The sequence below is a fragment of the Cervus elaphus genome, chromosome 1, assembly GCF_910594005.1.
Source record: "Cervus elaphus chromosome 1, mCerEla1.1, whole genome shotgun sequence".
NCBI lineage: Eukaryota > Metazoa > Chordata > Mammalia > Artiodactyla > Cervidae > Cervus > Cervus elaphus.
Window position 1 is genome coordinate 10,588,471 of NC_057815.1, and position 22,963 is coordinate 10,611,433.

At 40.7% G+C, this 22,963-nt stretch overlaps 1 protein-coding gene across 1 annotated transcript in view; it reads right to left on the reverse strand.

Annotated features, from left to right (window-relative positions):
• The window catches only part of LOC122683117 (poly(A)-specific ribonuclease PARN-like), a 128,388-nt gene that overhangs the window by 25,812 nt on the left and 79,613 nt on the right, over positions 1-22,963 (reverse strand). The window contains exons 9-14 of the mRNA XM_043886728.1: positions 20,441-20,606; positions 18,225-18,263; positions 16,833-16,875; positions 15,336-15,413; positions 12,590-12,646; positions 6,980-7,057 (exon numbers count right to left, since the gene is read on the reverse strand). Coding sequence (XP_043742663.1) covers positions 6,980-7,057; positions 12,590-12,646; positions 15,336-15,413; positions 16,833-16,875; positions 18,225-18,263; positions 20,441-20,606 — 461 coding nt within the window. The remainder of the gene's footprint in view (positions 1-6,979; positions 7,058-12,589; positions 12,647-15,335; positions 15,414-16,832; positions 16,876-18,224; positions 18,264-20,440; positions 20,607-22,963) is intronic.

Sequence of the window (22,963 nt, forward strand, 5' to 3'; positions counted from 1 at the left end):
AAATGGGTTGAATGCCCCAACCAAAAGACAAAGATTGGCTGAATGGATACAAAAACAAGACCCCTATATATGCTGTCTACAAGAGACCCACCTCAAAACAAGAGACACATACAGACTGAAAGTGAAGGGCTGGAAAAAAATATTTCATGCAAACGGAGACCAAAAGAAAGCAGGAGTCGCAATACTCATATCAGATAAAATAGACTTTCAAATAAAAGCTGTGAAAAGAGACAAAGAAGGACACTACATAATGATCAAAGGATCAATCCAAGAAGAAGATGTAACAATTATAAATATATATGCACCCAACATAGGAGCACCGCAATATGTACGGCAAACACTAACGAGTATGAAAGAGGAAATTAATAGTAACACAATAATAGTGGGAGACTTTAATACCCCACTCACAACTATGGATAGATCAACTACACAGAAAATTAACAAGGAAACACAAACTTTAAATGACACAATGGACCAGCTAGACCTAATTGATATCTATAGGACATTTCACCCCAAAACAATCAACTTCACCTTTTTCTCAAGTGCACACGGAACCTTCTCCAGAATAGATCACATCCTGGGCCATAAATCTGGTCTTGGAAAATTCAAAAAAATTGAAATCATTCCAGTCATCTTTTCTGACCACAGTGCAGTAAGATTAGATCTCAATTACAGGAAAAAAATTGTTAAAAATTCAAACACATGGAGGCTAAATAACACACTTCTGAATAACCAACAAATCATAGAAGAAATCAAAAAAGAAATCAAAATATGTATAGAAATGAATGAAAATGAAAACACAACAACCCAAAACCTATGGGACACTGTAAAAGCAGTGCTAAGGGGAAAGTTCATAGCATTACAGGCTTACATCAAGAAACAAGAAAAAAGCCAAATAAATAACCTAACTCTACACCTAAAGCAATTAGAGAAGGAAGAAATGAAGAACCCCAGGGTTAGCAGAAGGAAAGAAATCTTAAAAATCAGGGCAGAAATAAATGCAAAAGAAACTAAAGAGACCATAGCAAAAATCAACAAAGCTAAAAGCTGGTTTTTTGAAAAAATAAAATTGACAAACCATTAGCAAGACTCATTAAGAAGCAAAGAGAGAAGAACCAAATTAACAAAATTAGAAATGAAAATGGAGAGATCACAACAGACAACACTGAAATACAAAGGATCATAAGAGACTACTACCAGCAGCTCTATGCCAATAAAATGGACAACTTGGATGAAATGGACAAATTCTTAGAAAAGTATAACTTTCCAAAACTGAACCAGGAAGAAATAGAAGATCTTAACAGACCCATCACAGGCAAGGAAATCGAAAGTGTAATCAAAAATCTTCCAGCAAACAAAAGCCCAGGACCAGATGGCTTCACAGCTGAATTCTACCAAAAATTTAGAGAAGAGCTAACACCTACCTTACTCAAACTCTTCCAGAAAATTGCAGAAGAAGGTAAACTTCCAAACTCATTCTATGAGGCCACCATCACCCTAATTCCAAAACCAGACAAAGATGCCACAAAAAAAGAAAACTACAGGCCAATATCACTGATGAACATAGATGCAAAAATCCTTAACAAAATTCTAGCAAACAGAATCCAACAACATATTAAAAAAATCATACACCACGACCAAGTGGGCTTTATCCCAGGAATGCAAGGATTCTTCAATATCCGCAATCAATCAACGTAATACACCACATTAACAAATTGAAAGATAAAAACCATATGATTATCTCAATAGATGCAGAGAAAGCCTTTGACAAAATTCAACACTCATTTATGATTAAAACTCTCCAAAAAGCAGGAATAGAAGGAACATACCTCAACATTATAAAAGCCATATATGACAAACCCACAGCAAGCATCACCCTCAATGGTGAAAAATTGAAAGCATTCCCCCTGAAATCAGGAACAAGACAAGGGTGCCCACTGTCACCACTACTGTTCAACATAGTGTTGGAAGTTTTGGCCACAGCAATCAGAGCAGAAAAAGAAGTAAAAGGAATCCAGATAGGAAAAGAAGAAGTGAAACTCTCACTGTTTGCAGATGACATGATCCTCTACATAGAAAACCCTAAAGACTCTACCAGAAAATTACTAGAACTAATCAATGAATATAGTAAAGTTGCAGGATATAAAATTAACACACAGAAATCCCTTGCATTCCTATATACTAACAATGAAAAAACAGAAAGAGAAATTAAGGAAACAATACCATTCACCATTGCAACAAAAAGAATAAAATACTTAGGAGTATATCTACCTAAAGAAACAAAAGACCTATACATAGAAAACTATAAAACACTGATGAAAGAAATCAAAGAGGACACAAACAGATGGAGAAACATACCGTGTTCATGGATTGGAAGAATCAATATTGTCAAAATGGCTATTCTACCCAAAGCAATCTATAGATTCAATGCAATCCCTATCAAGCTACCAACGGTATTTTTCACAGAACTAGACCAAAGAATTTCACAATTTGTATGGAAATACAAAAAACCTCGAATAGCCAAAGTAATCTTGAGAAAGAAGAATGGAACTGGAGGAATCAACCTGCCTGACTTCAGACTCTACTACAAAGCCACAGTCATCAAGACAGTATGGTACTGGCACAAAGACAGAAATATAGATCAATGGAACAGAATAGAAAGCCCAGAGATAAATCCACGAACCTATGGACACCTTATCTTTGACAAAGGAGGCAAGGATATACAATGGAAAAAAGACAACCTCTTTAACAAGTGGTGCTGGGAAAACTGGTCAACCACTTGTAAAAGAATGAAACTAGAACACTTTCTAACACCATACACAAAAATAAACTCAAAATGGATTAAAGATCTAAATGTAAGACCAGAAACTATAAAACTCCTAGAGGAGAACATAGGCAAAACACTCTCCGACATAAATCACAGCAAGATCCTCTATGACCCACCTCCCAGAATATTGGAAATAAAAGCAAAACTAAACAAATGGGATCTAATGAAACTTAAAAGCTTTTGCACTACAAAGGAAACTATAAGTAAGGTGAAAAGACAGCCGTCAGATTGGGAGAAAATAATAGCAAATGAAGAAACAGACAAAGGATTAATCTCAAAAATATACAAGCAACTCCTGAAGCTCAATTCCAGAAAAATAAATGACCCAATCAAAAAATGGGCCAAAGAACTAAACAGACATTTCTCCAAAGAAGACATACAGATGGCTAACAAACACATGAAAAGGTGCTCAACATCACTCATTATTAGAGAAATGCAAATCAAAACCACAATGAGGTACCATTACACGCCAGTCAGGATGGCTGCTATCCAAAAGACTACAAGCAATAAATGCTGGAGAGGGTGTGGAGAAAAGGGAACCCTCTTACACTGTTGGTGGGAATGCAAACTAGTACAGCCACTATGGAAAACAGTGTGGAGATTCCTTAAAAAACTGGAAATAGAACTGCCATATGACCCAGCAATCCCACTTTTGGGCATACACACTGAGGAAACCAGATCTGAAAGAGACACGTGCACCCCAATGTTCATTGCAGCACTGTTTATAATAGCCAGGACATGGAAGCAACCTAGATGCCCATCAGCAGATGAATGGATAAGGAAGCTGTGGTACATATACACCATGGAATATTACTCAGCTGTCAAAAAGAATTCATTTGAATCAGTCCTAATGAGATGGATGAAACTGGAGCCCATTATACAGAGTGAAGTAAGCCAGAAAGATAAAGAACATTACAGCATACTAACACATATATATGGAATTTAGAAAGATGGTAACGATAACCCTATATGCAAAACAGAAAAAGAGACACAGAAATACAGAACAGACTTTTGAACTCTGTGGGAGAATGTGAGGGTGGGATGTTTCAAAAGAACAGCATGTATACTATCTATGGTGAAACAGATCACCAGCCCAGGTGGGATGCATGAGACAAGTGCTCGGGCCTGGTGCACTGGGAAGACCCAGAGGAGTCGGGTGAAGAGGGAGGTGGGAGGGGGGATCGGGATGGGGAATAAGTGTAAATCTATGGCTGATTCATATCAATGTATGACAAAACCCACTGAAATGTTGTGAAGTAATTAGCCTCCAACTAATAAAAAAATTAAAAAAAATAAAAAAATAAAGCATGTAACCAGATGATTTAAAAAAAAAAAAAAAAAAAAAAACCACTTACCCTAACCCACCTTCTACTTTGCAATAAGTCATATTCTCTTTCCAGTAGAATTTGATTGAAAACTAGCTACATGCAAGATAACATTTATTTAGTCCTTACATACAAAGGCTATGCTAGGCATTTAGACACAGATAATAAAAAGGTCACACTCCCTGTCCAAGGAGGGAATCACTTAGAGAGAAAAGTGGAATAAGATGTAAAGGCAACATTTATGCAACAGAAGAGGTACACGGTTCTCTGGCAGTTCAGAGAAAGGAAAGATCACTCTTGGGCAAGGCAGCAAGCAGGGAAAAGGTGTACACCCAAAGAGGCACACACTGGACCTGGGTAAGATGGGTAAAGCCATAAATAGCAAACACTGAGAAAAGCCAGAGGAAATTCAAGTTGAAGGATTTCATATACCAAAAATTACAGACATGCAAAAGCACACGTTTTCTGGGGGTTGAAAAATGAGCCAGTCTGGCTGGGAGGAAGGACAAAAACGGGTCCAGACTACACAAGAAGGTTGGGCCAAATCACAGAAGGCTTGATAATGCCAGGCTAAAAAGAATCAACTGTATAGAAAAACAAAGAACATGGGATTAACTCAGAATTTAACTCAGGGTCAGTGATGTGGACAGAGCCATACATCAGGAGATTACAAAGCTGACACAGTTGGAAGACACTCATTTGTTAAATCAGTACTTAATGCCTGTTACAAGCCAAGCTCTGTTTGGTGTCTGAAACACCTATAAACACAGCATTAAATACACTTTCCTTACAGATAACTTCACTGCTCTGAAGGTCAAAAAGCCGTGAGAAAGGCTACTACTATTCAGTCAATAAGGAGTGACAGCTCTGAAATTAACATTAGCCCTTTAGATTTACACAATGCAAATTCACACCCATCATGTTTGTTTTGAGGCTCACAACTATGATGCCTTTGAGTCCCTGAGGGTGATGCAGTTTTTATGAAAAGCAACGACAATCTTAAGGCTGCAGAAATAGGAACAGGCTTCCCAATAGACCTGCGGTACTCAGTGTTGGAATTTTCCAAAGAAAAGTAATCAAGATGCTGAAGGAACGACGCATTGTGAGAAACGTGAAGTAACTGAGGCTTTGCAGATGTATAAACGACACTGAACTCTAAAGTAGGTATCATCCAATCCAGAAGCCATAAAAGGTGAATCTGGTGGTATACGCAGACACAGCAGTAGAGAATGGACTTGCGGACAGGGCGGGGGAAGCAGAGGGTAGGATGAATTGGGTAGCGCTGACATATATACACCACCATGCGCAAAACAGCTAGCTAGTGGGAAGCTGCTGTGTAACACAGGGAGCCCAGCCTGGTGCTCTGTGATGACCTAGAGGGATAGGGTCGGGGGAGGGAAGAGAGCTCAAGAGGGAGGGGATATATATATAATTATAGCTGATTCGAGTTGTTGTATGGCAGAAACCAACACAATATTGAAAAGCAATTATCTTCCAATTAAAAAAAAAATCTGGCGGTATGATAGTTTAAAGCAGAGGCTGGAAACCACGGTCTGCAGGCCAAATCTGGCCTATCACCTATTTTTAAATAAAATTTTTCTGGGACAAAGTCATACCCATTTGTTGACACACTGCATTCTACAGCAGTTTTCAGGTGACAATGACCATCTTAAGAGTCCTGACAAAGACTAGGCAGCCCGGAAAGCCCCAAATATTTGACTATCTGACCCTTTATAGAAAAAGTTTGCCAACCTCTGTTTAAAGGATGGGCTGAAGGTTAAAGTGAGGCAGGGAATCCTGCCTGGAGTTTGCCATCTTCAGATGAGGAATAAGGCTACTTGCTACTTGAAATGGAAAGAATCCAGATGTGAGAGACAGCCTGGAGACAAAACTGCCAGGATTTTCTAACTGGCCAGATCTGGGGGACAGAGGAAGAGCCAAAACGGATGTTAAAAACCATGTTGGTGACTGGGTATCATTTACAGTAAAGCAATCAGGAGGAAGAACGGGTTTGGAGACAGAAGGAGAGAAAGGTTACGTTAAGTTGCACACCCTGTTTGCGACACATGAATTTTAAACCCCACTCATTCTGAAAGCTACCCAGGTAGAGACGTGCGGGGTCAGCGTAAACTGTGACCGGATCTGAGGAGAGATGCCAGCTGGAGAGGAAGATGTCGGTGTCTCCAACTGAAGTTCTAGAAGGCGGGTGAGGTCACTGAAGGACAGAAAACAGGGGGAGTAAATGAAGGCAAGGCACTGCAGTGATGAGCAGCAGTAAGATGAGGCCCTAGGCAGTCAGGGAGCGAAGAGGAGGAGACAGAGAGAAGCCCTTCTCCCGGACTCTGTGCTTTGGTGCCCTGAGACCGCACGGCTCCAAGAGTCCCAAAACACCACGGTCCACAGAGAATCTAAGGGTTACCTTGCAAGAAGCAACCAAGACTTTTACACAACCTGACCCAGTCTACAGACCTCTAGCACCACCACCCACCCCCGCCCCCCACCCCTACCCCAGCCACCCCTGCTTCAGCGCCCTGCTGTGGCTCACGTTAGCAGTATCAAACCCGGAGACCACATCTGCGGCTCAGCAACCCCTGCTCAGCACTAACTGAGCAAACAAACCTCCGGCATCAAGACGAAACAAATGTTTAACCTCGCTCCAGCAATGGCAGATGTCCGAAGATCCTTTAAAATCTCTTCAAAAACATTCAACCAAGTGCAGGAGACTGTCCCTCGGGGACAGGTGCAGACAAGGGAACGGCACCCCACAAAGAACACTTTCTCAGTATTGAAGATGAGAATTTTTAACACAGGCTGACAGGTCACTCACCGCGGGCAGAGGGCAGTAGAACTGATGAACCGTGTGCATGACATCCAAGAGCATGTTGTGTCCAATGACAAGCTTCCCCTGAAAAAAGTCAAGGTTAGGAAAGACTCCTTGGTGCAAAATTTTATCAGGGCTTTTTATTGAAGAGCTCAAAAAAACAGAAAATGCTAAGTATCTTGAAATGTATGGCTTGGTTCCATGAGGATTTTGTACTAAACTTACTTTTTGACACTAAGGGGAAAAAAAAATGTATAAAGATATGCAAATAAAGAAATTTGGGCTGGCTTCATTCCTCTTCTGGTGTAAAATCCAGAATGCAAAGTAAAAGCTCCAAATGACTTTGATTTCATTGATCTTTTTCTCTGATTTTATTCATTTTCTACCCAAAAGAATCAGAAGTAGTAAAATTTTTACTAACACAAGAATCAGAAGTAGCAAAATTTTTATTAAAGAGCTCAAAAATGTAACTGAAAATGCTAGATACCTTGAACTGTCAAATAATTTGTGAACAAACTCCAAATATCTATTTCAGAAATGTATTCTTCAAAACAACTCACTTATTTTCAAAAGACACACTTATAACAATGCTAGAAGGTAAAAAATAAGTAACTTTATTAAATAGAATGTTTCCATTTCCTTCATCATGTATGCCAAATTCCACAGGGCTTGTTTCGAAATATTGTTTCCAATGAAATTCACTGCTCTTCAACCAACGAGGTACAATATATGTGCAATAAATTAGTCCATTTTGATAAAAATTAAACTGCAAAAATGGAACATCAATTTAGATTTAGCTAGCCAGGTGACAGCATTTTTAACATAAAGCATCTGGAGCTTTTCTCTATGTCCCAGTGGACCTTCAGAGCAATACTCCTTGACTCACAAAGGTAAGCATAATCCTCTGAAATAAATAATTCTATACAAAATCTCCCAAATCCAACAGATGAGCTATCCTCTCATTCTGAATATCTACACAGTGCTAAGATACCAAGTATTGATCGAAACCACAGAGAAGGAAGAAACCCAAAATGGAAGCCCTAAAAGATAAACCTAACTGTATTATAAATGAAGCCCTCGACCATACTGAAGGTGGCTGGGAAGAACAGAAGTAACATCAACACAGCAGATAACAAGAACTGCAATTCCCAGTGTTGGAGGGAAAAAAGTTACAAAGAAGAGAGAGTAGGTTAAAAGTAAACCCTGTGGTACTGGACTAGAATCTGTCGTGTATCAGTATAAATTCATTTTTTAAAATATGCATGTAAGTCAGACACGGAAATATCAACGTGTGTAAACATGCGTGGCCACACACATGTATCATTTTCAGCTCTGTGCAGGGAGGGGAACTAGCAGTAGTAACACCACAGCAGCCCAGCACCAGAACTTGGTTTCTAAAAGGAACCCGGGCTCCTTGGAGAAGTCATTGATTCTAGAGCTGAGGAAAGGAAGATACAAGATGAGTGTGGAATATCTTGTGACGTCAGAAAGTAAGGAGGTGCTCAGAAAAGGAAGGGGCTTGTTACAGGCGAGCCAGCCTGAAGAAGCACCAATGGCCCATGTGGTACCATCCGAGCAACAAAATAAATGATAAGAACACTAGATTAAAATCTGTAGAGGGACCTCCCTCATGGTCCAGGGCTTAGGAATCCACCTGTCAATGCAGGGGACACGGTTCGATCGCTGGTCCAGGAAGACCCCACAGGCTATGGGGCAGCTACCCCGTGTGCCACAGCGTCAGAAGCCTGCATCTCTAGGGCCCATGCTCCACAACAAGAGAAGCCACTGCACCGGGAAGCCGTGCACCGCAACCAGAGAAAAGTAGCCCCTGCTCCACTGCAACTAAAGCCCACAGGCGGCAATGAAGACAGCACAGCCAGAAACAAATAAATAAATAAATAATGTTTTTAAATTAAGAGATAAATCTATACAATGGGGACTTCCCTGGTGGTCAAGTGGTTAAGGATCCACCTTCTACTGCAGGGGATGTCAGTTCGATCTCTAATCAGGGAACTAAGATCCTACATGCCTTGGAGCAACTCATCCCGCAAGCCCCAACTACTAAGCCTGTGTGCCACAACTAGAGAGCCTGCACGCTGCAACTAAGACCTGCTGCAGCCAAATAAACAAATTGTTTAAAGATATGTAGAATGAAATAAGTTTCTCTGAGTCCAAAAAAAAAAAAAAAAAAAAGGATTAACAGAAGGGGAGCAGGGGCGGCTCTTCTAGAAGATTTCCAGAAACAAATGGAGAAAGAGGGAAACACAAACTCGCCACTAGAATACCACAGTAATGATGGCTGCAGGCAAGATCCACCGACAGATGCTGTCACTGGCAAAAGCTCAAGAAAAAACAGGGTTTTCAGCATCTCAAAATATCGCCCCCAATATATTTATTAACTACAAAAGGGAAAACAGTAACTCTACAGTGCATAGACCCAGCAGACACCACCTGAACTGAGTGATGGGGGTCAACGTCATGAACCATCATTTCTGTGGTCTGCCTGCCAAAACTGTGTCTTCAATCCTACGTGAGAAAAGATCAAACAAATCCAAACCAAGGGACACCTGACACAATTACAATCAATCAATACTCTTTAAAAACATCAAGGTTATAAAAGACAAAGTAAACTACAGACTGCAGAAGAGTAAGGAGAAATAACAAGTAAACTCAATGTGGGATCCTAGATAGAACCATCAATAGAAAAAGGACTTAGAGGAAAAACAGGTTAAATTCAAGTTAGCTCATAATATTGTACCAAGGCTAATTTCATGGTTTTGCAACTGTGTGGTTATACAAGACAGTAACATCAGGTGTCGCCAGGTGACGGGCGTATAGAAATCCTCTACCAGTTTTTCTGTGGGTGAAAAATTAATACGAATTTTTTTTAAAACTAGAGAAAACAGATTCCTTACTAAGAATGACAGGGAAAGAATCTGGTCTAATACAGAGTGTTTACTTGTTCACTGGCTATACAGAGCTCAACTATGTTAGTAGTTGTAAAGTATGTGACTTAAATTTTAAATGTCTGGATCACTAATAAACAGGGCTAAATTTTTATCACGGTATGCTCTGTGACACGCACTACGAATGGTCCACAACTTGCCATGAATCACTCTGCAGAAGAGGGACCACAGAGAGGAAAAATAGAGGCACAGCTGGCTCAAGGATCTGAATTGTTTGTACAAGGCAAACAAATGCCCCCATCTTGGAAAAGCCCCCTAAACCATCATGCTGGTTATGGGAGCTCAAAGCCAACTGCTGCCCCACATCTGTTTCAGGGACAGCTTCAGTCAATCCACCACTGCTCTGAAAACGGCTGGTTAAGTGTGTATAATGTAAGCAAACACAACCAGAAACTCCCCTCTACTTCTGTGTGGGTGTGTGTGCCTCTCGGTCATGTCCAACTCTTTGTGGCCTCATAGACTGTAGCCCACCAGGCTCCTCTGTCCATGGAATATACCAGGCAAGAATACTGGAGTGGGTTGCCATTCCCTTCTCCAAGAGATCTTTCTAATCCAGGGATCAAACCCAAGACTTTTGCATTACAGGCAGATTCTTCACCACTGAGCCACCAGGGAAGCCCTCTCTGCTTCTCTGGATACACACAATCTTGTTGCTGTTGATCAGTCATATCCTGACTCTTTGGACTGCAGCACATCAGGCTTCCCTGTCCCCCACCATCTTGTGGAGTTTACCCAAGTTAATGTCCATTGAATCAGTGATGCCATCTGACCATCTCATCCTCTGTCACCCTCTTCTCCTTCTGCCTTAAATCTTTCCCAGCATCAGGGTCTTTTCAGACCCTGAATATTCAGGACTGATTTCCTTTAGTTTAGGACTGACTGCTTTGATCTCCTTGCAGTCCAAGGCACTCACAAGAGTCTTCTCTCCAACACCACAGTTCAAAAGCATCAATTCTTCAGTGCTCAGCGTTTTTTACGGTCCAACTCTCACATCCATACATGACTACTAGAAAAACCGTAACTTTGACTATATGGATCTTTGTTGGCAAAGTGATGTCTCTGCTTTTTAATACGCTATCTAGGTTTGTCACAGCATTTCTTTCAAGGAGCAAGTGTCTTTTAATTTCATGGCTGCAGTCACCACCTGTAGTGATTTTGGAGCCCAAGAAAAAGTCTGTCATTGTTTCCATTGTTTCCCCATCTATTTGCCATGAAGTGATGGGACCAGATGCCATGATCTTAGTTTTTTGAAATGTTGAGTTCTAAACTAGCTTTTTGGCTACTTCTCAAGAGACCCACACCTTTGTTTTTCTCCAGGCTCATCCCTGGTTCTATTCTGTTCCAGTAATATCATTTACTTGAAAGAGCTCCTGAGGAGCCAGCCCTTCTCTCTCTCAAGGTCTAAGTTCTGTTTACCCCTTCCCAGGGCCAGTGGCTGCCTCCCCAAAAGTGCTCCTGTGTGACAAGGCTGCACCTACTGTTGAGACAACCACGGACTCCTGAAGCACTGCCCTCAAGCTTCCCCGATGCAGGGCTCAGCATTTAAGGGACAAGATGACTCCTCCAGGGAGACAAATCCTTCTCCCTAGGCCAGCTACTCAAGGACAAGGAAGTCTCGGACTCCAGGAAGTTTAGCATCAGGCAAGCAGTGTGACTTGGATGGGTAACTCAACAGAACAACCAGCAGCAAGACCCAGTTTCTCTCTGCAAGATGGGTGTGCTTCTTTTCTTAAAGGATGTAAGAAACAAGGGAAAATATCTACTATATCTATCACAGAATCCTCCAGCACATTTACATAAACAGTTGACACATTTTTTAAATGCATCAAATGTTATCAAGATATAATTAATTCAGGGCTTCTCTGGGGTAGTGGTAAAGAATCTGCCTGCCAATACAGGAGACACAGGTTCAATCCCTGGCCCGGGAAGATCCCACATGCTGGGGAGCAACTAAGCCCGTGTGCCACAACCATCAAGCCTGTGCTCTAGAGCCCAGGAGACACAACTACTGAGCCCATGTGCCATGTCTACTGAGGCCCACGTGGTCTGGAGCCTGTGCTCCACAACAAGAGAAGTCACCGCAATGAGACGCCCGCGCATCGCAACTAGAGAGTAGCCCCTATTCGCTGAAACTAGAGAAAAGCCCTCACGGCAACAAAGACCCAGCACAGCCAAAATAAATAAATAAATAAGATTATTTTAAAAACAAAGATACAAGATTCAATTAAGTGGAAGAATTCAACACAATTATTTTTATCCTCTAGATTTCTTTTAATGAAGGAATACAAGGTTTCAAACACTGGATTATTTCTCCTCATATTCTTTAGTTTGCTATTCTGCTTCTTGTTGGTTTTGAGAATAATAAATATCAGTTTCATGGAGCCACATAAGGCCATCACAGTATAATCCTCTTCTGCATTTTAATAGAAATGCTTTCTGAAAAAATGGTTTGGATGTAATTCAGCAATTACAATGTCACACTGAGCACATTATGACAACAAGCTATCTTTATGAAGTTCTAACTTCTCCCTCCAGACCAGGAAAACATTCTAACATCAATGTGACCAGATGATGGATTTGCAATGATAACTTGGCATTTCACAGTAAATGTTATGTCCAGGAAATTAATTACAAAGTGTGTTTCACTTACCGAATTAGCAATGGCATGAATGACTCTAGAAAATCCCACGGCATCATTCAGTTCTTCCTAATTTAAAAACAAAACAAAACACCAACTATTGAAATATATATGTTCCTTATTTGAATGAGTTCTTTATTGAATCTAAGAAAAAAAAAAAAAAAAAAAAAAAACCAGAGACTGAAATTTTATATCCAGTTAGATGACTTTTGTTTGCTTTGAGTCCATCACCCCCAAACAAGTGTGTTGGAAATGATTTCTGCATGTACCATTTTTCTGTTTCAGAGAGAGGGCTGAGCAAGTGGCAAACTATTCACTAGTTACTAAGATAACAGTGCTAGGGTATACCCATCACTTCCAATCAACTGTTGAAATTTCCATATCCCTCAAGCTGCCTTGAGGGGCTTCCTGGTGGCTCAGCAGTAAAGAATCCATCTGCCAATGCAGGAGACATGGGTTCAATCCCTGGGTCAGAAAGATCCCCTAGAGGAAGAAATGGCAACCCATTCCAGTATTCTTGCCTGGGTAATCCCATGGACAGAGGAACCTGGTGGGCTACAGTCCATAGGGTTGCAGAGTCTGATACAACTTAAGGACTAAACGAGAAGTTGTCTTATAAACAGGGACTTTTAAAAGCTGCCACCTGCTGGCCAAATCAATACTGCATTCCATTCTGAGGAGAACCACTCAGACCATCTGTTAATCAAGAATTCTCTGATTTTTTTTTTTTCCTGAGTGAGTGCTTAGTTGCTCAGTCGTGTCAGACTCTTTTTGACCCCATGAACTGTAGCCCACCAGGCTCCTCTGTCCATGGAATTCTCCAGGCAAGAATACTGAATACTGGAGTGGGTTGCCATTCTCTTCTCTAGGGGATTGTCCCAACCCAAGGATCCTCCTGCGCTACAGAAGGATTCTTTACTAACTGAGCCCCCAGGGAAGCCCCCCCACCCCACCACCCCGCTGTCTTTTTTCCTGGTCAAATGCATTTTTACAAAATTTTTATAGCATCACACTGAGACGCATTCCCACTCAGCTTCTTCTCTCCTGTCTTCTTCATGACGGTGCTTAAACAGACTCAATTTCTTTCCTATCTTGAAATCCCTTCCTTAACTCTAAACTCTAGAGAACCATTCTCCTTCTCCTTATCTCTTCACAGCTAAATTACTTAATGACTCTTCTCCTGGGATGTCCCTGGTCCAGGGGTTAAGACTGTGCTTCCATTGCAACGGGCATGGGTTCTACTCCTGGTCAGGGAACTAAGATCCTGCATGCTGTGTGGCATGGTCAAAAATTTAAATTAAAACAAAAAAAATTCACTAGGTCCAGTTTAATTCCCAGGAACCTGCAAGCCCCCTGCTCTCCCACTTCACCCTCACTGAAATTGTTTACCTCCTTAAACTACTCTTGAGTCTGAAAAGCACTGGTGGTTTTGTGGAGAAATTGGAACACTTGTACTTTGTTGGTGGGAATGAAAAGTGGTACAGTCACGTGGGAAATAGCATGGTAGTCCCTCAAAAAATTAAAAATAGAATTATCATATGATCCAGCAATTCCACTCCTGGGTATATGCCCCAAAGAATTGAAAGCAAGGACTCAAGAGAGTCCTTGACAACCATGTTCAGAGCAGCATTAGTCACAAGAACCGAAAGACAGAAGCAACACAAGAGTCCATAAACAGGTAAATGGACAAACATAATGTGGTATATAGAATATTATTCAGACTTCAAAAAGAAAGGAAATTGTGATGCATGCTACAATAAAGATGAACCCAAAATGCCATTACGCTAAATGAACAAAGCCAGTAACAGAAAGACACATACTATCCAATTCCACTTATGTGAGGCATTGAGAGGAGTCAAATTCACAGACAGAAGGTAGACCGGTGGGTACCAGAGGCTGGGGGATGGGAGGAGTGGGAAGTTACTAGTTAATGGGTATAGCGTTTCAATTTTGCAGGATAAAAATAGTCTGGAGATGGATGGTGGTGATGGTTGTAGGACAATGTGAATGTACTTAACAGTACAGAACTGAACACTTCAAAATGGCAAAGATGGTAAATTTCATGTTACATATTTTACCAGAATTAAATTTTTTAAGACAATATTTTTTTTAAAAGAAAAAAAAAAAACCTGTTCTCAAAGCTAAGCCCCTCTAGAGGAGGGCATGGCAACCCACTCCAGTATTCTTGCCTGGAGAATTCCATGGACAGAGGAACCTGGTGGGCTACAGTCCATCAGGTCGCAAAGAGTTGGACATGAAAGACCATTTAACACTTCCACTTCACTTTCTCCTGTTTAAGGCCACTGGTGTCTCTTAGCTGGTTACTCTTCAGCTTAACTAGTCTTCCTGCTCGAAACCATTCTCCAGAGGACAACTAGAGTGAGGTTCCAACGTTAACTATGAGCATGCATCTGTAGGCCCATATCGTCTCAACTTTGTTTTAGGAAAACTAGTTAACCGGGCCTGAATTTAGCCACGGTGAGATCACTTAATGGGCTGAGATGCTCAGTGACACAAAGTCTGAATGATAGCCACTAACTCTTGCTCTGAGATGGCTTCACGGAGGTGAAGACAGTCCACCACAATGCCACCCTCACTTTGCTGGCTACATCTAAATACCTACCCTCATTCTCTTTCAGGTTTTGCTATGAATTCAACTCTTCTATGGTAGAAAATGATTCACTAAATTGAATCTAACAAAAGCTCTACAATTCTCTTGGCATTTCTCACCCAAAGGAAATGAGTGTAGTTCAGTCACCTGTTCCTTAGCGTGTTTCTGCTGCTCTCTTCTGCGTTCTTCTTCATCTACTTTGCTGATAACAATGTATCGCTCTTTCTAAAAGACATAAGGCAGATATTCAATTTTCTGGAAGCTACCCGACCCGCCTCACCCTCTTGAAATTCAGGTTCTGCCACCATTAGAAGTTATAATTTTTTATCAGTGCACAGTCTTTCAGGGGAAAAACACATTCAAAGTATCTTGAAATGCCACCAAAGTTGAGTTGTTGCTTTACAAACTAGAACTCATCTCCATGTTTCCATGACATTTTCCTATGATTTATTAATTCACCCCAACAGAGTCAATTATAAATATCAAGAGACTGTGAGAGTAAGACACTCCATAATGGACACTAAGATGTTGTACTTGAACATGGATTTCAAAACAGTTGGTTTTAAAATAAAAATTCTATGTAACCCATATAAATTTAAATCATTATATTATATACCTAAAACTAATACTGTAAGTCAACCCTACCTCAATTTAAAAAATTTCTGTATTGTATCTTATTAACATAAGAGAAAAATCCTGGATTTTCCAGTAACTTGTCGGGTAACTAGCATCTTCTTTCTCACACTGCATTCTGGATCAATCAAACACCACAAAATCTCCTGTGTCAAAGTTTGAGATTTATCTTCTAGCAAGATTTAATACATAATCTCTTAATTATACATCTCACTTAAGAACAAGAACCAAATTCTTTTTTTTTTTTTTTAAATACTGAGTTTATTTCACATGTATATTTTTGTCTCCGCACCATTTCCATCTGTCTGACCACCACTACTACTATTCCTATCATAACATTCCATACATACTTAAAACCAAGCAAAGGGTGGAGTTCCATCTTTAAAAACTAAACAGGCATTTTGGACAACACATTCTTGGCAATGGAACGTGGACAACATTTATCAGACACGGTAGGAAAAGTTCTCACTCTGCATTATAAAAAGGACAGCCAGATATCAACTGTTACAGAAATGAAATAAATTCTAAAATTCTATAGTTCCGTCAAAGGAACCCACCATCAGCCCACCATTACCCATTTCGGTTCTATCACTGCTCTCTGGGAATACATGATGACAGCATGCTTATGCCCCAGATTCTAAAACCTAATTTTAGTGGCCCATGTAACAAGAAGCAATTACTCCAGGAGTACCATGCATACCAGCTTTCTGTGATGATGAGAACACGTACTAACATTTGCATGCTCTCAAGTTTACAAAGTTCAGTTCCATCCACTACTTTTTAAAAAGCCGTGAGACAGTAGAGCTCATCATCACCATGCTCATGAGTGGATTTACAAATGAGGAAACTGAGGCTGGCAGCGGGGAAATGACTTGTCCAATGTCGCCCAGCTCATGCGTATGGGAGTCAACTCTGATTTTCAACTTCCTGATCTGACTGCACTTTGTATTTGATTACTATGGCACTGGTTCAGTGCATTTAATGTTGGCCCTGGATAAGCCTTGGGGTTACCTTTTCAGTTTCTAAAGTCTCAACATGAATGCCTTTGGGATACCTAAAGAAAAGAAAGAAAACGTGCTTATCAATAGATGAGATAATGACAGCTAAGACCCTAAAGTACTTTTAAAACAACTATATAGCTATAATTTCATTACATCAGTTTTATTAAGTATGCAATAAATATCACTACAGGAAGACTGTAGAGTAAGCCTATTCCATAATATTTCAGTTTCCAAATGTTTCCCTATCTCTGCTCTTAGAATACAGCAATGTATCTCATTTCAAATTAAGTTTTTAGGACTTAGACAGTTTCTGAAATGTCAGGCATCATATAATACAGTCAACACATTACTTCACAGTCAAATCTTGCTTCTAAATGTCACAATGCTTACTTCCTAAGTGAAATTTTGAAGGTCTCTTTAGATGGTTTGGGGCACACACAGGGGAGGTTTGAGATGAGTAACTCTGTGGTAAGCTTGCACAGTAGTTGGCATCTGCCAAGGAGAGGAATCTGGAATCCATAGGGAGTATGTTGCAAGGATAACATGAGAAGAAAGGAGCCTGATCAAATAATAATGGCCCTTTTCCTGGTCTGGTCAAAGTAAATTCACTGGCAGATTCTAACGAAAGAACAAGAACCCCAAACAAAGTCAAGTGCAAACATCCATCTCTCCAATCCTGACCTTCAACTGCTAAGTTAAGAGATTTACTTGAAAATATAACTAAACTAATGGAAACACCTCCAGAAAAAAACACATACAAAATTTTGGACATTATTTCAGGAGATTCACAGGCCTCCTGAAACCCACCCATGGTCTAATCCCTGCTTTAGAAAAAGCATTCACCTTTCATTTAATCTACTTTATTTCAGTATTTCTTATAAACAGCAAAAGTATGAAATTAAAAATTTTGTGTACAATGCTACTGAAATATAGTAAAGAAGGCAGCCTAATATAATTAAATATTTTAAGCTGCATAAATTAAATGACAAGAATCTAAGTAAAAATTATCCTGTTTCAAAAAAGAAAAACAAAGACCATTCACCTGAGTATTTCCCAGGTCTTAAAGCCAAACTTTATTATATACCTTCAAAGGTACTACACATACCTTCATATACCTTCAAATAATACTTCAATTTAGGATATGCCAAATCGATCATTAAAAGAAAACTGTAAAGCCTTTACAGCAGCTACTAAGAAGCAAGAGCAAATAAATTAAGCGGGTATTTAACTTAAGAAATTGGGGGGAAAACAGTAACAAAATGAAGCACTGCCCAAGAACACAGTATGGTCAAGTCACCAAAACCAGCAGAACATCAAAAATGAAATAAAGGCTAAAAAACTGCTTTTAATTTTTTAATCCTGGGTCCCTCACAGAGCCCTCATGTATAATATAAACACTTACTTCCAGCTCAAAGTCTGATAAATCAGTTTTCTTTGGAACCTACGAAAACAAATGAAAAGGTATTAATTTGCAATCATTGAAGCAAAATTCAAACTGACCAAGCACTGGTTGGGAAAGACCACATAAGTTTTAAAAGAGGCTTCATTAGAAGTGACAGTTAACATGCAAAAAAGAACAGAGAGGATGCTTGAGGTGGGAGGATTCCTCACCACCTTTCTTCATCAAAATGCTCTTTACTGGGACTTCCCTGGTGGTCCAGTGGTTAAGAATCCACTTTTCAATGGACAGGACTCGGGTTTGATCCCTAGTCGGGGAACTAAGATCCTATATGCCAAGGGGCAACTCAGTCCACACACCACACAAGCTGCGAGACAAGCCCGTGTGCCACAACTGTGTCCCGACACAGCCGAATCAATGAACTGAACGTGAAAGTGAAAGTCGCTCCGTCATGTCCAACTCTTTGCGACCCCATGGAACAGTTCATGGAATTCTCCAGGCCAGAATACTGAAGTAGCCATTCCCTTCTCCAAGAGAACTAATGAATTGAAAATGCTCTTTATCACTGCTATTATTATACTGCCTTTATAAAAGAGGCAGAAGTCCTTATCAAACCAAAATATTACCTCCTGTGGCTGTATGAAGAGAATTTTAAGTAGACAGATGCATTAAAACACTTCTGTTGAAGCTAGTCACAAAGGAGAAGGAAGGAAAGCAGGCTGTTTCAATTACTGACTCTTTGAAACACCGATGCTTTTTACTGCAGAGAGAAATGAAAAGGACAGAAATAGCCTAACAATGGACTCTGGCTCTTCTGAAGTCTTTCTGTATGAAGCACACATCAAGGCTACAATAATTACGCACTCTTGAGCATGTCTTAAGGCAGAGGTGCATAACAGTTTTCTTCCCTCCAGGACAGGACAAAGCACTCATTCAGTGTCTCAATATACCATGCTCCCCACTGCGTTAACACTAAAGTTAGTGCTGAAATCTTGGGATCATACCTATAATAAAAAGACTATTTATGAATGTTTTTAAGAGACCAAGAAGAGCACATGCCAGAAATCATCTACCTTTCCCAAAAAAGAACAAGTGAAAATATTCAAGGCAACTGACCCAGTACATGGCTCTAAATCCAAGTTCTTGTCCTCTTCACTTTGTAATAAATCTATTTTCTTTCTGAAGAATTAGAATAAAAATATGACCATCAGCATCATTAAGGAACGAAGTCATCAATCAAAAGAACCACCATACTCAAAAGCAGTAACATATGACAATGTAATTTTACCAAATCATAACTTTTTAGTTCAGTAAGGCTTAAAATACTTTACTTTGGCAGATTCTTTTTGTCATTGTTATTAATGAGTCAGTGACAACTTCTCAAGGATTCATTGATACAAGTGATTTACATTTTTACTTTCCTAGTCAAGTAGTTTTGTTATTCAGTCGCCAAGTAGTCTGTTGTTCAGTCGCCAGGTTATGTCCACGTCTCAACAACATGGACTGCAGCATGCCAGGCTTCCCTCTCCCTCACCATCTCTCAGAGTTTGCCCAAGTTCATGTCCATTGAATCAGTAATGCCATTCAACCATCTCATCCTCTGTCACCCTCTTCTCCTTCTACCTTTAATCTTTCCCAACATCAGGGTCTTTTCCAATGAGTCAGCAGTTATACTGATAACTAAACTAAGCAAAACCAGACGCTCCTCCCGTGGCACATTTGCTTGTCAGAACTTCACCACAACAGAAAAAAAAAAAAACACAGATATGTTGCAATATCTGGATGGGCCTCTGCCTCTGGGGGAACAGTGGCTGTCAGGCCTGTGGTCCACACAAGAGGTCTGCCCCCTTGCCAAGGCAGTCTCAGGCCTGGTGACACACGGCAATTCTGCGCACAGTACACAAAACTCCATTTACAACTGACAGCAGATGGTTGGATGGCATCACCAACTCAATGGACATGAGTCTGAGCAAACTTCAGGAGACAGTGAAAGACAGAAAAGCCTGGCATGCTGCAGTCCATGGGGTCGCAAAGAGACGGACACAACTCAGCGATTGAACAACATATAACACAAACTCAGGTATGCCACAATTAAATCCTGCCCTCACATCACCCTCTGTGTGCGCTGTGTGTGGGTATCACAAGCCTGAGATACAGGCATCGATCCTGCCCCAAGACACACGTCTCATCGCACGTCTGCTTTCAGTTTAGGAACTTACACTACTTGGTCAATAAACTTCTTCTGATCGTCAGGAATTGTCACGGGACACTTTGAAGTGTTAGGAGACGTGTAGGACAGAGCACCTGCGCCGTTGGACTGCAAACGCTTCTCATCATACTGCTCTCTTAACTGTCTTTCTTCTTCCTGATTTAAGTACGGAATTCCTGAACAGAATTTTTAAAAGCGTGTATTAGCAGAAGTCACTGTTTATCATAAAAAATTTTGTAACAAACCACAGAGTCTAAAATACTTGGGAAAGACCATATTTGACTACAGCTCAAAAAAAAAAAATCAATGGAAACAGCAAGTGATTTTGAAATGTATGTGTCTTATTTCATTCACTCCATGTGCTCATTCGTTCATTCATCTCTCAATAAATTGTAATTTGGCATGTACACTGTGCCAGGCACCATACCAGGTGCCGGTGAGCTAATGATGAACAAGGTAGATGCGTCCTGCTCTGTAGTGAAGGGAACAACCTTAGGACGACCAAAGAAGGCCACCAGGCAGGAGGACCCAAAAGGTGAGCATGGATCAGACACGCAGGAACTGGGGGAAGAGTATTTCAGGCAGGGAACAGACATAAATGCCCAGAGGACAGAAATGGCTTGGACTGTTCCAGAAACAGTTCCAGAGAAGGAAGCTGTAAGCAGGAGAACGGAATAATGTCAGGCTGCAGAGGATGGGGCAGGATTACACGGGCCCTTAGAGGCCACGGTAAGAATTTACTTATTCTAAGGACAACGGGATGCTGTTGCAAGGCTTTAAGCACAATAATCACATTATCTGCTCCGTTATTTTCATGTACTTTTTAAAAATTATTTACTTATTTATTTTTGGCTGCACTGGGTCTTTGCTGCTGCGCACGGGCTTTCTCCAGTTGCAGACAGCAGGGGCTACTCTCTAGCTATGGCGGGCACAGGCTCTAGAGCTCACTCAGGTTCAGTAGCTGTGATGTACGGGCTAGCTGCCCTACTGCATATGGAATCTTCCTGGACCAGGGATCAAACCCATGTGCATTGCAAGACAGATTCTTAACCACTAGACCAGCACGGAAGCCCTGCTCCATGTTTTTAAAAGACCATCTGGACTTCTATGAGAACTGAAGTAGGGAGGTCAGCCAGAAGGAACTGTTCACTGTGGTTGTCCAGGCAGGAGATAACCGCTTAGATCAGAGATCAGTACACCTTTCCTTAAAGAGACAAACAAGAAACATTTTAGGCTTATGGGCCATATGGAGATCTCTATGGCAACATGAGATCTCAACATCTTTGTAACATGAAAACAGCCACACACAGTGAGTAAAATAAATGGACACAGTTGTCCCAATAAAGCCAAAAGCTACCTCCTGGATATATTAAATCATCTAGGGATGTACATATAAATGAAGAGCTACAAATAAAAGGCTAAAGCTTAGGAGAAAGGTGCTGAGATACAAATTCAGGTGTCATCAGGATAAAGGGGGGCATTACAAGTCATGGGACAGTTAACAAACTGTGGAACCAATGATGAAGTTAGAAAATCATCATTTGTCAGCAGTAATAACTGTCTCAAGCAAGACTCATCAGTGGATGCTAAACCTAATTGAAGAAGTCTGATCAACATTCCAAACACCAAAAGCTGCACAACAATATGCATGTACTTAATACCAGCCAACTGTATACTTAGAAATGGTTAACAGATGACGTACTGTACGTGTGTTTTTCTAAAAGTAAACAGAAGAGCGATAATCATCAGTAACTCGGCTCACTGGTGTCACGTTCTCCTGATATGATGTACTGAGCAGCACGCATCTGCAGTGTCTCTGCCCGAGACGAATCGATGCCTCTGGACTTGGCTGCTGCTGCTAAGTCGCTTCAGTCGTGTCCGACTCTGTGCGTCCCCATAGACGGCAGCCCACCAGGCTCTCCCGTCCCTGGGATTCTCCAGGCAAGAACACTGGAGTGGGTTGCCATTTCCTTCTCCAATGCATGGAAGTGAAAAGTCAAAGTGAAGTCGCTCGGTCATGTCCAACTCTTAGCGACCCCATGGACTGTAGCCTACCAGACTCCTCCGTCCATGGGATTCTCCAGGCAAGAGTACTGGACTTGGCTGAGGAAACATCAAAAAAGTCCCAATCGAGGGGCATGCCACAAACTAGCCTCCGCTACAAAATACTGTCAAGGTACTCAAATCAAAGACAGACTGAGAAATTGTTCTGGATTGTAAAAGAGCAAAGAGATATGACAGCTTAAATGCAGCGTGTGAGCCCAGAGTGAATCTGGATGGGGAGAAGTTGTTTTTCTCTTTTACTCTAAGTAGCAAAACTTATATACATTAGGTTTGTAAATGAGGTAACAGTACTAGAGCAACATCCATTTCCTAATTTGGATTACTGTACTGTGTAAGAGAAGGTACTTGTTTTTAGGAAAATGCACACTGAAGTAGTTAGAATAAAGAAATGTCATGTTTGGAACTTACTCTAAAATGGTTTGGGGGGAAAAAATTATACACAAGCATGTAATGAGAGAAAGGATGACAA